This window comes from Mandrillus leucophaeus, unplaced genomic scaffold (assembly GCF_000951045.1).
Source record: "Mandrillus leucophaeus isolate KB7577 unplaced genomic scaffold, Mleu.le_1.0 Scaffold14, whole genome shotgun sequence".
Lineage (NCBI taxonomy): Eukaryota > Metazoa > Chordata > Mammalia > Primates > Cercopithecidae > Mandrillus > Mandrillus leucophaeus.
Genome location: NW_012101365.1, coordinates 2425474 through 2441709, shown reverse-complemented (window position 1 = coordinate 2441709; position 16236 = coordinate 2425474). Strand labels below are relative to the sequence as shown.

Genomic DNA, 16236 nt, shown 5'->3' with positions numbered 1-16236 from the left:
AAAAAAAAAAAAAAAAAAAATTTGTAAACTTTAAGACATGAGTTCTTTTGGTGGTTTTTTTTTTAGCTCATCAGTTATCGTTAGTGTATTTTATATGTAGCCCAAGACAATTCTTGCAATGTGGCCTAGGAAAGCCAAAAGATTGAACACCCCTGGCTTAGAGTATACAGGAGGATACATGAGCATAGGTCATATTGCAAATACTACAATATTTTATACAAGGGGCTTAAGCATCTGTGGATTTGGGTATCTGAGGGAGTCCCGGAACCAGTCCCCTACGGATAAGGAGAGACTGTATCTGTTTGAGTCCTTGCTTTCAACTCTTTTGGGTATATACTTAGGACTAGAATTGTGTGGTAATTCTGTTTAACTTTTTGGAACCCACCAGCAATGCACCAGGGTTCCATGTCTCCACATCCATGCCAACTTTTTGTTTGTTTTGAAAGCCATTCTAATAGATGTGAGGTAATATCTCATTGTGGTTTTGGTTTGCATTTTTCTAATGACGATGATATTGAGCAACTTTTCAAGTGCTTATTGACCATCTGTATATCTCCTCTGGAGAAATGTCTATTCAAGTCCTTTTTCTTTTTTTTTTTGAGACTGTTGCCCAGGCTGGAGCGCAGTGGCATGATCTTGGCTCACTGCAACCTCCGCCTCCCAGGCTCACGCGATTCTCCTGCCTCAGCCTCAGCCTCCCTAGTAGCTGGGATTACAGGTGCCCACCACCACACCTGGCTAATTTTTGTATTTTTAGTAGAGACACAGTTTCACCATGTTGGCCAGACTGGTCTCGAACTCATGATCTCAGGTGATGTGCCCACCTCGGCCTCCCAAAGTGCTGGGATTACAGGTGTGAGCCACTGTGCCTGGCCCTTTGCCCATTTTTGAATTGGATTGTTTTGTTGTTGAGTTGGAGGTATTCTTTATATATCCTAGATATTAATCCTTTATCAGATACATGATTTACACATATTTTCTTCCATTCTGTGTGTTGTCTTTTCTTTTTTATTTTTTGAGACGGAGTCTCTCTGGTCACCCAGGCTGGAGTGCAGTTGGCGCGATCTTGGCTCACTGCAGCCTTCACCTCCTGGGTTCAAGTGATTCTCCTGACTGCCACCTGAGTAGCTGGGATTATAGGTGTCTGCCACCATGCCCAGCTGATTTTTGTATTTTTAGTGGAGACAGGGTTTCACCATGTTGGTCTTGAACTAGTGACCTCAGGTGATGTACCTGCCTTGGCCTCCCAAAGTGCTAAGATTGCAAGCATGAGCCACTGCACCCAGCCATTTCTGTGGGTTGTCTTTGTATTCTGTTGATAGTGTCCTCTGATGCACAGAAGGTTTCTGTTTTGATGGAGTCCAGTTCACCTTTCTGCTGTCACACCCTCATTTGATGCTGCTCTTTTCCCTTGACTTCCTTGCCCGGGTTCCTGGTGTTTCTCCTTCCTCGCTGGCTGCCTGTCCTCAGGTCTTCTTTGCTGGATCCTTTAACCGCCTGGGATTCCGTAAAGTGCCATTTTCCTGAGGGCTGGTACCAACCCCTTGCCATCTGCAGGTGCAGACCTGAAGGAGCGGGAACAGATGAGTGAAGCAGAGGTGGGGGTGTTTGTCCAGCGACTCCGGGGCCTGATGAATGACATCGGTGAGGATCTGGGTGTGGGGTGGAGGAGGGGGTTTGGGGGTCCCTGCCGATGACAGCCCCGCCACCCCACCAGCATCTAAGGAGAGTCTTCTTTCTGTTGGGAGTTCTGTGGGAAGACAGATGCCTCTCCCAGGGGGTTGGGGGAGGATGACAGAGGGCAATTCTCCCAGAGAAGGAGCTCTGGCTCTTCAGCTTTTGCGTCTACCCTCAGGGTTCAAGCCTGGCCATTCCAAAGCAAGTCAGTTTCCCCAAGCATGCTTTCAGGCTTTGACAACTGCTGTTCCCTTTGCCTGGTATACCCCTTCTTGGTTACTTGAACTTTTACTCATCCTTCAAGCCCCCGAGTATCTCCTCCTCCAGGAAGCCTTCCCAACCCACCCTCCGAGCTTCCTTTTATTGGAGCACTGATGATCCTGGGTCACTAATGCCTGATACACTTTGTCTTCCCCATGAGACTGAGCCCCATGGGAACAAGGGCTATGTCTGATTCATTCTGTGTTCCCAGTTCCTAGCACCCAGCACAGGGCTTGGCACACAGAAAGGCAGGTGCCAGGGAGGCCAGCAGATTAGGCCTACACAGGCATCATCCAGCCCATCCTCCCATTCCTGTTCCCTGGCTGATTCCATAACTTTCCCTAAAGGGAAAATTGGCTTCTAAGATAACCTGGCTGCGGGAAGCAGAAGTCGCAGTGAGCTGAGATTGTGCCACTGCACTCCAGCCTGGGTGACAACAGCAAGACTCCTCTCAAAAAAAAAAAAAAGAGGCCAGGCACAGTGGCTCACGCCTGTAATCCCAGCACTTTGGGAGGCCGAGGTTGGCGGATCACGAGGTCAGGAGTTCAAGACCAGCCTGGCCAACATGATGAAACCCTGTCTCTACTAAAAACAAACAAACAAAATTAGCCGGGTGTGGTGGCGCACCTCTGTAATCCCAGCTACTCAGGAGACTGAGGCAGGAGAATCGCTTGAACCTGGGAGGCAAAGGTTGCAGTGAGCCAAGATCGCGCTACTGCACTCCAGCCTAGGTGACACAGCAAGACTCCGTACCAAAAAAAAAATTAAACAAATAAATAAGATAATCTGGCTGAGGCTCCATGTAATGTCCCCAGACCTGGGTCCACTGAGGCCTCTGTCCCAACCAGCTTTCCCTTCCCCAGCCTTGAGTCTCTGTCCTGGTCCCACCAGGGCCTCGCAGGCTGAGCCCTTCTTCCTCTCCACAGCAGCCTTCCCTGCACCCACCATTGCGGCTATGGATGGGTTTGCCTTGGGCGGAGGCCTGGAGCTTGCCCTGGCCTGTGACCTCCGAGTGGCAGGTACTGGGCCAGGACTGGGGGCAGAGGGTGGGGCTAGGGAGTTGGGGGTGAGTGCAACAGGGTGAGTCTGGGCACTCTGCAGTCAGCCACTGTTCTTGGCTTCAAACCAAAAGTAAAACTAAGGCAAGGCAGGGCACAGAGGGTGCTCAGGCAGAAGCTGCTTCCCCTCCTGGTACAGCCACTAACTGCTGTAGTATCTGTGACCTGTCAGAACCTGTTTCCTTCATTTTGGGAATATTTGACCAACCTCAGAGCAATTGCTCTTAGGAGCCAAGGAGGTCAAAGAGCAATGTCCAATCCTCCCATTCTGTCCAAGTCAGACTTACCTGCCATGTTTCAGAAACAGGTGAGCCCCAGGGATAGTTTGTCAATGGCTGAGTTCATCACAAAGGTGCCTGGGCAGGAATACTGGCACCAGCCAAATTTGCATTACTTGTTCTGAGTAATTAAGCTTTGTTTGAAGAGTGGGAGGGGACAAAGAAGATAACTGGATCATTTTTTCAGGTGACTGACCTGGTGATTAGGAGCAGCCTTCTTGGATGCAGTTAGGCAAAGTCTGAATGTCCTCTCTTCTCCCCCGACCTGCTCTCTCCTGCCACCCCAGGAGACATGTAAAAATGTGTAACTCCAGGCATGAAAGTCGCTTCTGTCTACACAATGCAGATCAAAGAGAAGGAACTGACCAGGTGTCCAGGCACCAAAATACCAGGCTGGTCTAGCCCCAACTCTGCTTCTCACATGCCCATGTTCAGGCGATTGACTCACATGGTTTGGGGAAGACTACGAGGGAGTCCATGTAAAACCCACTCCCTTCTGCCCACGTTCACATGGCCCATGCTGAGGGAATTCAGAAAAGGAGACAGACCTGGGGGCGTGCGTCAGTCAAGGCAAGTTTCTTGAAGGAAGGAAGCAAAAACTCAGGAGGACACGGACTGGAACAGTCAGGGCAATTTCAGGCTGTGACAAAGCTGGGAGAGACAACCGTAGCAGAAGCAGGAGTCACTGACACTCTAGGTCAGGCCAGGGCTAAGCCAGAGAACCTATTAATAGTAATCCACAAATCGGTATGGGGCACTCCTGGGAACTCTCTGCTCCCAGCGTCGTACCTTGCGTGATCTTTAGCAGCTCTCTGAAGCAGACAGAAGAGGGCCAGCCATCTTTCTTCCACCTTTGAGGCTTGGGAAGGGTGAGAGACTTGCTAGTGACACAACTCCACCAAAGGGGTGTGGTGAGATAAGGGCCTGGGCTCCTGACTTCTGGGCTAGGGCTCTTCCAAAGGCATAGTCTGGAGAGTCCTGGCTGTGGCCAGACCATGGGGGAAGTGGCTAGAGTAGAGAGCAGAGACAGGTGCGGTCCCAGGGATTAGCACTGAGGGACCGGATGGGGGAGGGAGGCCTCACTCTGTTCTATCTGAGCAGCTTCCTCGGCCATCATGGGACTGATTGAGACCACGCGAGGGCTCCTCCCGGGGGCAGGTAATTGGAACTACAGCACCTGCCCAAATCTACCCCATCAGGGTCCTTCGCTGCTTTCCTTTTTTGCCCTCTGTTCCGGGCTCTGCCCTCCTATCTGAACTCTGCTCCTCTGAGAAGTCTTGGCTGAGTCCCAGCCTGGGCCTTCTCTGGGTTCCCACTTCCCATGCTGATTCACACCCTGCCCCCTCCATCCTGGCAGGAGGGACTCAGAGGCTGCCACGCTGTCTGGGGGTGGCCCTGGCGAAGGAGCTCATCTTCACGGGCCGACGACTTAGTGGAAGAGAGGCCCACGCACTGGGGCTGGTGAATCACGCTGTGGCCCAGAATGAGGAGGGTGACGCCGCCTACCACCGGGCACGAGCACTGGCCCAGGAGATCCTGCCCCAGGTGTGGTGACAGCTCGGCACCGCAGGGAGGGCCGGAGTCATGGGGGAGGCAAGTGTCGGGCAGGGTGCCCCTTGGGCTGCACTTCCATTCACTCAGAGACATATGATTAGCCTTCTTCAGAGTTTAACGATCCAGTAAACACAAGTCAAATTTTAATTCTGAATTAAAATGTAATGTAAATGGAATTCCAAAGGACTGGAACCAAATGGGCTTGAAAGCCCTCCGAATGTAACACTGTCCAGTAGACCATTCTGAGATGAGATAAATGGTCTATACTTGTGCTTATCCAGTATGGGAGCCACTAGTCAAAAGATTTAAATTAGAGAAAATGAGTGTAGTTCCTCATTCACACTAGCCACATTTCAAATGCTAATAGCCACATGTGGCTTGTGGCTACTATACTGTATAGCACAGCCTTAAACCCCAAAGACTAAAAAGCAAGATTCTAAAATGGATGCAGAACTTCCAACCCATATTTCCTACCATACTGCCTGCTGGAGATATTCTTGAAATACAACATGCAGGACATGTATTAAGCTTTTTTTTTTTTTTTTTTGAAGAGACAGGGTCTCACTCTGTCATCCAGGCTGGAGTGCAGAGGTGCAATCATGGCTCACTGCAGTTTTAAACTCCTGGACTCAAGTGATCCTCCCGCCTCAGCCTCCCAAAGTGTTAGAATTACAAGCATGAACCACCGTGCCTGGCCAGGATTCATTTTTTAGCCAGATGTGGTAGTTTGAGCCTGTAATACCAGTTATTTGGGAAAAAGCATTGCTTGAACCCATGAATTTAAAGCTGCTACTGCAGCTCTGTGTAAGCTGGTCATACCACTGCACTTCCAGCCTGGCCAACAAAGTGAAATCCCATTGCTAAAAACAAACAAAAAGCAAAAAAACAACCAAAAAAACACCTTCATTAAAGAAATCCTCAAATAGCATGGGAGGGGGTGAGGGATAAAAGACTACACATTGGGTACAGTGTACCAAAATCTTAGAAATACCACTAAAGAACTTATCCATGTAACCAAAAGCCACCTGTTCCCTAAAATCTATTGAAATAAAAGAAAAAAATTTAAAAATCCTCAAATAATAACCTCTCAGCATGGTACCCCAAAAAGGTACCATGCTCACTAGGGAGCAGGTTAGGCTCTGCCCAGGCACAACCCTACCAGCTGAGGGCCCAAAACCCTCAGCAGGGATATCTGGGATCTGGCTGTCTGGGGTCTCCAAGGCCCTGCGAGGGTCTGCTGGCTTCTCCCAACTCTAAGGGGACCCAGGATAGAGGGGGTTGAGTAGAGGAAATCCCAAATTTCCATAAAGATTAAAAGTGGCTGAAATGGAGCTAGGTTAGACTAATTTATAATAAATTTGTCTTAGCCTACAATGCTAGATGCCTTAATACAGTGTCTCAACTCTTAGAACAATCCAGTTGAGTTGATTATCCCCATTTTATTTGTGAGAAAACCCATAAAAGTTCAGTGACTTGCTCATCAAGATCACAAAGAGTGATTGCAGTATTAGAAAAAAAACAACACTGGTATTTTGGCATTTATTTTGCACAATACAGAATGCAATATAAAAAAGGTATTTTAAGAGAGTAAGCTAGGTGTGGTAGCTCACCCTGTAATCCCAACACTTTGGGAGGCTGAGGCAGGTGGATCACCTGAGGTCAGGAGTTCGGGACCAGCCTGGCCAACATGGTGAAACCCCATCTCTACTAAAAATACAAAAATTAGCCGGGCATGGTGGCATGTGCCTGTAGTCCCAGCTATTTGGGAGGCTGAGACAGGAGAATCACTTGAACTCAGGAGGCGGAGGTTACAGTGAGCTGAGATCGTGCCACTGCACCCTAGCCTGGGCAACAGAGTGAGACTCTGTTTCAGAATAAAAAAAAAAAAAAGTAAAATATGTACAAAATTTTAAAAACTGAAACTAAATATTTAATGCATTTCAAATATAAACATTTACAAACCTATCACAAAACAAAGTTAACCATACATCATTTTAATATTGACGTATATTGAATTAATCATACAAAAGTAACCATTTTGGCTTGGCATGGTGGCTCAAGCCTATAATCCCAGCACTTTGGGAGGCTGAGGCAGGAGGATTGCTTGAGACCAGGGGTTCTAGACCAGCCTGGGCAACATAGTGAGACCTCACTTGTATTAAAAAAGAAAAGAAGCTGGGCACAGTGGCTCATTGCTGTAATCCCAGCACTTTAGGAGGTCAAGACAGGTGGGTCACTTGATGCCAGGAGTTTGAGACCAGCCTGGCCAACATGGCAAAACCCCGTCTTTACTAAAATTATAAAATTTAGCTGGGCAAGATGGCTCATGCCTGTAATTACAGCTACTCAGGAGGCTGAGGCATGAGAATCACTTGAGTCCGGCAGGTGAAGGTTGCAGTGAGCCGAGATCGTACCACTGCACTCCAGCCCAATTGACAGAGCAAGATTGTTACTAAAATAAAATAGTATAATTTTGAACAAAAATCCTTTCTTTCCTGTCTCTTAAATGTAAATAATCCTAATACTTCTTAAAACAGATCTTCTTTAATTTGGGGGTCAGGACTATAGCTTTTTGAAAGCATTTGTCTTTTTTTTTAAAGTTTCATCATATATAAATGAAGAGTCTGATGCTGTTGCCTAGACAGTATTAATGCTGTCAGGTTTCTATTACACTTGGTTAGAAAGTCTCTGAACTAATACAGAACTCTGGGTCACTCAAGGGAGTGGCTGATTGCAGCTTTCACACCTAGACCTGTAGACTATAGGGTTTGTCTTTTTGCATTAACTAAATAACAATCACAAAACAATTCAGATTTCCAAATATATTGAAATAATGGTACTATATAATTACTGATATTTTCAGTACTTAAAAGTAGCTTTGTATACCAAAACACCAGTCTACCAAAAACAAGTCCTGGCGTGAGTAATCCCACAGTTGAGACCTTCTGGGTCAACCTGAAAAACGAAACTTCAACTTCCACCTATGTTACTGGGTGCTCAGAATAAAGGTTCCCAGATAGGTGGGAGCCAGGGATAGTGTAGATGGCCACCATCTAGTGGACAAATCACTCTGATAGGGTAGCAAATGGTTCCAGAGTTTTCTCAGCCCAGAAAAAAACTGTCAATATCCTCAGTTTGCATCAGATTTCTTTCTTAAATAGTAAATACACATTACACTTTGAGAAATGGATTCGGCTGTGTTTTTTAATTTTCTTTTTAGAGACAGGATCTTGCTCTGTTGCCCAGGCTGGAGTGCAGTGGCACGATCATAGCTCACTGCAGCCTTGAAGCCCTGGGCTCGAGCCATCCTTCCACCTCAGCCTCTGAATAGCTGGGACTACAGGTGCAAGCTACTGACTTGGCTAGAATTTGGCTGTTTTCACTCACAAACATATGTACATACTATTTTTAACTTTCTTTAATTAAAGGGTACTTTTTTTTTTTTTTTTTTTTTGCCCAGGCTGGAGCACAGTGGCATGATCACAACTCACTGGAGCATTGACCTCCCAGGCTCAAGTGATCCTTCCACCTAAGCCTCCTGAGTAGCTGAGACTACAGGTGCAAGTCACCACGCCCAGCTAATTTTTTATTTTTTGTAGAGATGGGATCTCACGGTGATGCCCAGGCTGGTCTCAAACTCTCTGGGCTCAAGCAATCCTCTGCCTCAGCCTCTCAAAGCCCTGTGATTACAGGCATGAGCCACAGCACGCCTGTGCTGTGTAATCTGGCTAAGATTACTTTATTGGGTAGTTACCTAAATAATCATCCATATGGCAAGCAAATCTAAAAGAACAGAGGAGTAAGAAGGGCATAAGGTAAAAATCAAAGGCAAGACGACCAGCTAGTCCTGGTTTACCTGTGGCTATCCCAGTTTTAAAAGCGGAAGTCCCACATCCCAGTAACCCTTCAGTCACAAGCCAACCCAAACAGCCCTTCATTCCCCAATCCCTCTCTCCCCCCAGATCATCACTATTAAGCTTCCATACTCTTCCAGAAATTTCCATTGCATATGGAAGGACGTGTATTATGCACATATGCTTACATATTTAAATAAATTCCTTTTAATGACTTAGAGGACAAGAAATGACTTAGAGGACCTTCATTTATAAAACGAAACAGCCGGGCGCGGTGGCTCAAGCCTGTAATCCCAGCACTTTGGGAGGCCGAGACGGGCAGATCACGAGGTCAGGAGATCGAGACCACCCTGGCTAACATGGTGAAACCCCATCTCTACTAAAAAATACAAAAAACTAGCCGGGCGAGGTGGCGGGAGTCTGTAGTCCCAGCTACTTGGGAGGCTGAGGCAGGAGAATGGCTAAACCCGGGAGGCGGAGCTTGCAGTGAGCTGAGATCCGGCCACTGCACTCCAGCCTGGGCGACAGAGCAAGACTCCGTCTCCAAAAAAATAATAATAATAAAAAATAAATAAATAAATAAAACGAAACAAAGGTTTTGTTTTCTATTCTTCCCTACCCTTTTTTAGGGTACATTTAACCAGTACCCCAACACTAAACCTTTCTGTTGTTCCTATCTTTTTGCTACCACAAGACAGGTGGAGTTAATATAAAAGTGCCTACAGGAGCCACAGCTCTGAGAGAGCATGCACACCAGCATTTTTCCAGTTTTTGCCAAATTGCTCTCCTGAGGCATACTCTTTTACTTTTCTATCAATAATGTATGTAAATACTGGTTTCCCCAGTCTCGGCAGTAGTAGGCCTATTGCTATTTTAGTATTTGCTGGTCTGAGGTTAAAGGGCACAGTACCTCACTGTTTTGCCGTTCAAGCATGTAGCTGCTGGACATCCTTCATGTTCATATTTCTTTTCCGGTGAAGGACCTTTACATACGCTTTTGTAAATGGTTTAAAAGTTACTTTATACTAACATGTTTGTAAATCAAGGACATTCATCTGTCATAAGCATTATAATTCTTTTTCCCAGTTTTTTTTTTCTAGACAGAGTCTCACTCTGTCACCCATGCTGAAGTGCAGTGGCCCGATCTCAGCTCACTGCAGCCTCTGCCTCGCGGGTTTAAGCATCCCGCCTCAGCCTCCCATATAGCTGGGATTACAGGGGCCCACCACGATACCCGGCTAATTTTTGTATTTTTATTAGACATGGGGTTTCGCCATGTTGGCCAGGCTGGTCTCAAACTCCTGACCTCAAGTGATCCACCCGCCTTGGCCTCCGAAAGTGTTGGGATTACAGGCGTGAGCCACCGCACCCAGCCGTTTTTCCCAGTTTTTTACTTTTGTCTTTTATTCACGGTGTTTTTCCCAATTGGAAGTTCTTCATTTTTATGTAGCTAGCTTTTTCATTTATAGTTTTTATGCTAATATACTTTAAAAATTGACTTTTCCTGAGCAAGTTTTAAACACTTCAAATAATATGATGTAGGGAGTAATTCCTCCTTGCCTGAAAGTGGGGCTGAGACTGGAGTGCTAGGGCTGGTGTGGAACCAAGGCCAGTGACAAAGCAGACACTGTTGCTTCTCTGTGGCTGTATTAAAACGCACCCACCCCCACCCCTGCACCGCCCAGCAGACCAGGATTTCACCTCAGCCCTGTCGACTGGAAAGCCCAAGCTCCTAACCCTGACTTTGTTTCACTCTGCTGGCGTGAAACCTGCTTACCACAGAGGCTGGCATTTGCTGAAATGAGGTTGAGGAAGTGGGAAAGCTGGCTGGGAGTCCAATCCAAGTCTCACCAATGATTGGATAAACACAGCCAAGTGCTTCACTTCCCTGCACTGCAATCTCCCAGCTGTAAAATGGGTGATCAGTGATGACACCAGCTGGAAGTGTGGGTAGCACCATTAGATGAGTCCGTGGGGAGGAAAGCACTTTATAAACTAGTTATGTTGTGCATGTTGGAAGGACACCTGAAACCCAGGTGTTCAGGGTCAGAGGCTGGCTTATTTCATGATGGAAAAAGAACCTCAGCTAACAGGTTATAGGACTAACGCTAAAGAAACTACGTGTCAGTAGAATGGCTGGAACTAGACCCAGACATCTGCCTCCCTCCTTCAAAACAAAGCTGTGCACCTCAGACCTGCAACTATCAACCTTGAGCCCCTCCTCAACCAAGACTTTGCTTTTCCCCAGGCCCCCATTGCTGTGCGGCTGGGCAAAGTAGCCATTGACCGAGGAATGGAGGTGAGAGCGTTTTGGGTTGGGACTTGGGGCCACTGAAGTTGGTCATGGCTGGGACGCAGTGCTTTCAGAGCTCAGACAGACTGACAGCACAGCTGGAAAGAACTCAGGAAGTGGACTCTTCTAACAGACTTTGACCTCGCTCTCTACCCCAGTTTAACCATCTGCAAACTGGAAGTTTGGCCAGATGATATTATTGTTTATATTCTATCCTCATCTTTCTCCCTTGGAGAGAGGAGGAGATTGAGGTTCAGAAGGGGTAAATGACTTGCCCAAGGTCTCAGAGGAAGTGAGTAGGAAGAACCCGGGTCCGTGTGGCTCCCAGTCCATGCGGCAAGGTTTGTGCTGGCAGTCAGTAATGTGGCCTCAGGGCAGGGCTTGGGGTGATGCCTTGGGTGTGGCTGATCCATCTGCCCACCCCAACTCACCCATCCATTCACTCATCACATACTGAATCCAGACCAAAGCTGGCAATTGGGATACAGATAGATGAGTTAAACATGGTCACTGCCCCCAAGATGGGAGGGGGCAGCTACAGACACAAATCTAGGATAATGGCACCATGCTGACACCCCCAGAGAGGTTAGAGCTTTGTGGTCCATTATGATAGCCACGTGTGGCTTTTAAATTAAAAGTAAAATGCTCAATTTCTCCTTCCCACTAATCACAGTTCAAGTGCTTGACAGCCACATGTGGCTAGTGGCTACCATACTGGGCAGTGCTGGGTTAAAGAATGTTTTCTACAGTTGGACTGTGGGAAGGATAAGAATTCCAGAGGAAAAGTATGAGCAAAGGCACAGAGGAGGATAAGCAAGCAGCTCGACCAGATGAGAGTGAGGGAAGAGGACTGTGTGCAAGTTCGAAGCACTGGCACTGGGCTGTCTGGGTTCAAAGACCTGCTCTTCCACATACTGTTGTGAACTTCAACAAACTATTTCACCTTTCTATGCCTCAGGTTTCTCAGCTGTAGAATAGGGACACTAACCCTTGCTGTGAAAATTGAGTTCACGCGCACGGTACTTCTCTTAGAACGAGGCTTTTAAGTGCCAGTCAGTGAGCCCTAGAGGCTGGAGCAATTGCCAGGGGCGAGGTCATAAAGGTCCAGGAATTAACAGGGGTGACAGGAAGCATGGTGAGGCAGCCAGATGGGAAGGAGGAACACTGAACTCCTCTGGCAAAATGTCTCAGTCTGTCTGGTTTCTCCCAGCACTGTTTTGTCATAGTTATGGTGTTCCTTCTCTAGGAAGGGAATTCCTTCTCATAGCTATCTCTGCTCACATAGATGTCTGTAGGTAACGGGGTGGGCTGGCTTCCAGTGTGGGTGAAGATGGACAAGGTCAGACCAATCCAGGGAGCACTTCTTTCTTGCAGGTGGACATTGCATCTGGGATGGCCATTGAAGGGATGTGCTATGCCCAGGTATGTAGCCCATGCCTGCTTGTTAACATAGGCTGGGCCAGGCTGGAGGGACTTTGTATAATACATGACCAATTTAGAAGGTTCCTCTCAACACAGTCTGACCGCATCCATCCTCCCGCATAAGTCACCTGGAGTGGCTTGAGGACAGCTACAGTGCTTCTCTCTGGGACTTTTCCCTCAACCATCTAATGTACTGGGGTACAACCTGCCCACTTAATGCCGAGAATCACAGAACACAGGTCCTTAAGAGGAAGAAGCACTTCTTTTGCCTTTGTATCAGTTGCCACTGTAAAGGCCAGGCTGGAGTTGGGAGGTCAAGGGCTTGGTTGTAGCCTGCAAGCTGTGTTCAATGTAAGGGTGTACACTTGGGACTGACCTCTTAAATCTCTTACTCATGGGTGAGTAAGAGATGCTAATCTCCAGGTTAACAGATACCCAAAATACTCCTAAGGGGTGCTGGGACTTGGAGAAACTAGTGTGAACCTGGATTCAAAGCCAGATTTCTTACTGTAAAGAATTTTTCTTCTCTACTGAGCAGCCTCACGTCAGACACTGCAGAAGGCAGTGAGCTCTCTGGAGGCATGAAAGCATGAAAGCAGTGTGCAAGGGGAGGCTAATGCCTATGGGGCGCAGAGATACAAAGGCTGGCCTGTCTTCCCCAGGAGACAAAGCAGCCACGGAGGCTTACACCTTTGCATGCCTCAAGACCAGAGTCCAGAGACAATGAAAACACTTGGACCCTGGCTTTGTCATGGGCTGGACAAGCTTAAGCAACTCTTTCTGGGCCTCCGGCCCTGCTCCCCCAAAACTAATATTTTGTACCTTGTTGCAGAACATTCCAACCCGGGACCGGCTAGAGGGCATGGCAGCCTTCAGGGAGAAGCGGCCCCCCACATTTGTTGGTGAATGACCCCCACTTTAACCTTCAGCTTGGGAGATGCATGCCCTGAAGAGCAGGATCCAGAAGGAAGATTTGTGGCCGGACTGCCTTCATTATTTCACCTCTCCAGGCTTCCGTTTCTTCACAAGGATGATGATGGAGATAAAATGACTGGCGTGATGCCTAGAACCAAGGTGCTGATCCTACCACCTACTGCTGCCTTCCTTAGCTTCACCCTGGCTAGAAATAATCACGAGGGTTGGGTTTGCTTTGGAAAATGCCTGTCTCGCTACTTGAATGATAAAGAATTAAATTAGATCTCTCTGAGTCTTGGTCTCATTGGCTCTCAGCCCCTGACCTCTCTTAGTTATCAGGCACTCACTCACTAGAGCTGTCAAAAGAGTTTAAGGTACCCCTAGTTTCTTCCTGTGGACAACAGAGGTAATAAATAAACTCTGACATTGGTTGAACATGTGTCAGGAGTCAAACTGCAGATCCCAGTCTCTGCCAGTTACTTGCTGTATAACCTCGGACAAATTGTTTAAACACTCGGGGCCTCAGCTTCCTCACCCACAAAACAAAACTTGTGAAGATTTAGCAAAATAAAAACACTTCATAGTCAATAAATACATTTTAATTGTTAACTTACAGTGTTTTTGTGAGAACCAAATGAAATCATCACTGTGAAACCCTTTGTAAACTATAGGGTGGCAGAAAAATCTTTTTATTTTTTGAGACAGGGTCTCACTCTGCCACCCAGGATCCAGGCTGGAGCGCAGTGGTGTGATCTCAGCTCACTGAAGCCTCCACTTCCCAGGCTCAAGTGATCCTCCCACCTCAGCCTCTGGAGTAGCTGGGACTATAGGCGTATACCACCATGTCCAGCTAATTTTTGTATTTTTTGTAGAGACAGGATTTCGCCATGTCACCCAGGCTGGTCTTGAACTACTAGGCTCAAGCAATTCACCCACCTAGGCCTCCAAAAGTGCTGGGATTACAGGTGTGTGCCACTACACCTAGCCTCCAGGAGACTCTTTCATAGCAGTTAGGAGCACTGAGAAGAAGGGGGCAACTAACTCTAATGGAAAGAAGGGAGGATCAGGAAATGGGCAAGTAACACTGGAATTGAAGCCTGAAGGATTAAGGAACATTTCAAGGACAGAAGAGGAAGTTTGACACAGCATGAGCAAAGGTGAGGAAGAGGTTGATACACTTAGAAAACCAAGAGCAGGCTGATACATAACCATACTGGTCCCAGTACCCCTCCCTCCTCTGGTACCAAGGCTACGTCTTAAGCTATGGCCTTGCAGTCATCCTCCAACTGGATCTGAGCTCTGGCTAAGCTGAGCCTGGGCCTGGCCTAGAGTCACTAAACCATGGGCATGGATACAATGTAAATAACATTGCCGATTTCTGCAAAATACAAATGTGCTCCCAGGGTTATGCTTGCATCCTGGAAGGAAGAGTAACACAGGAGAGCCCAGGCCTTTACAGTCAGCACAAACCACACCAGCTATGACAACCCAGGAAACTCACCACCTTACTGAACTTCCTTTTTCTCATCTGTTAAGTGAGGAAAATAAAACTCACCTACCCATGAGGATTGTTGTGAATGACACAGAACTTGAAGGGATGTCTTGTACAGAATTGGACTTAACACACTGGTTCCCATAACACATCCTCACATCAGCATAAGCTAGCATCTGATAACAATGTTCTGAAGTGCTGGAACCCAGGTCAGGAAGATACCCTTTTGGAATCATGCAAAAGTGTGAAAAAATACAGTACAGTTTAAGGACTATGGAAGGAAGTAAGGTTACAAATTCTGCTTATCTGGTTGGACTCTGGTAATAGTTTGGAACATGGTTTAGAATAAGAATAAGCTTCTTCCTCATTTGAGGAACTAGAGTACATGGTACTCTAGTTAAGAATCTGAACCAAGCCAGCTAAAAGCACAAAAATCTAGTCTTAAAATGTGCTAATCAACAAAACCTTACTTTTATTTTCTGAAAAACTTAAACAGATAAATGACAAAACATGTTCATTAACAGTCAACAATAAGGCGAGGAAGGAATTCACACTCTATTCCTCAAAGCAGCTCCGCAGGGCTTGTGAAACAAGCTTCTGATACAGTTTATACTGTAGTTGAAGCTGGTTTCAGAAAAGCTTCATGCTGGGTAAGAAAACTCGGTGAACTCTTTGGCAAAGTCTCTTTCTGGCCTTTCCTCTTCTGCCAGTTTTGGTCATGGTCCCACCCAAATAAAATGGAGGGATTCAGATTTATCATTACATACAATCTTTCATCTAAACACTGCCTGCAAATGCGGAAGTCCCACCATGCCCTACAAGCTCACTCACATACACAGCATGTCATGTTCACATAACAGGAAACATGCCAAAGATAGACACCCAAAATTGTAAAAAAAAAAAAAAAAAAAAAGGCCAGGTGCAGTGACTCACACCTGTAATCCCAGCACTTCGGGCAGCCAAGAAGGGCAGATCAGGAGATCAGGAGTTCGAGACCAGCCTGACGAATACGGTGAAACCCCGTCTCTACTAAAAAATGTAAAAATTAGCTGGACGTGATGGCATGTGCCTGTAGTCCCAGCTACTCAGGAGGCTGAGGCAGGAAAATTGCTGGAACCTGGGAGGCAGAGGTTGTAGTGAGCCGAGATAGAACCACTGCACTCCAGCCCGGGCGACACAGTGAGACTCTGTCACACACACACACAAAAAAGTAAAAGAATATATTTCTCTTTCCTCCACCCCTCTATTCTTTTGACATGAGGTCTCACTCTGTCATCCAGGATGGAGTGCAGTGGTGCAATCTCGGCTTACTGCAACCTCTGCCTCCTGGGCTCAAGTAGTCCTCCCACCTCAGCCTCCAAGTAGCTAGGAGTAAAGGTGCACACCACCACGCCCAGCTAGTTTTTGTATTTTTTGGTAGAGACGGAGTTTC

The 16236-nt window shown here is 46.9% G+C and overlaps 2 protein-coding genes across 4 annotated transcripts in view; one reads left to right on the top strand and one right to left on the bottom strand.

Annotated features, from left to right (window-relative positions):
- ECHDC2 (enoyl CoA hydratase domain containing 2) overlaps nt 1-13770 on the top strand; it is a 22163-nt gene extending 8393 nt beyond the window's left edge. Inside the window, exons 4-10 of one of the 3 annotated variants that reach the window (XM_011973775.1) lie at nt 1558-1644; nt 2865-2957; nt 4376-4432; nt 4632-4819; nt 10931-10981; nt 12350-12397; nt 13230-13604. In XM_011973775.1, the coding sequence (XP_011829165.1) occupies nt 1558-1644; nt 2865-2957; nt 4376-4432; nt 4632-4819; nt 10931-10981; nt 12350-12397; nt 13230-13307 (602 nt within the window). In that variant the 3' untranslated portion in view covers nt 13308-13604. Of the gene's footprint in view, nt 1-1557; nt 1645-2864; nt 2958-4375; nt 4433-4631; nt 4820-10930; nt 10982-12349; nt 12398-13229 lie in introns of all 3 variants that reach the window. The other 2 variants (XM_011973776.1, XM_011973777.1) reach the window with 2 other exon arrangements.
- Nucleotides 13771-14717: 947 nt separating this feature from the next.
- The window catches only part of ZYG11A (zyg-11 family member A, cell cycle regulator), a 59425-nt gene continuing 57906 nt past the window's right edge, over nt 14718-16236 (bottom strand). The window contains exons 14-15 of the mRNA XM_011973882.1: nt 14868-15027; nt 14718-14730 (exon numbers count right to left, since the gene is read on the bottom strand). Coding sequence (XP_011829272.1) covers nt 14718-14730; nt 14868-15027 — 173 coding nt within the window. The remainder of the gene's footprint in view (nt 14731-14867; nt 15028-16236) is intronic.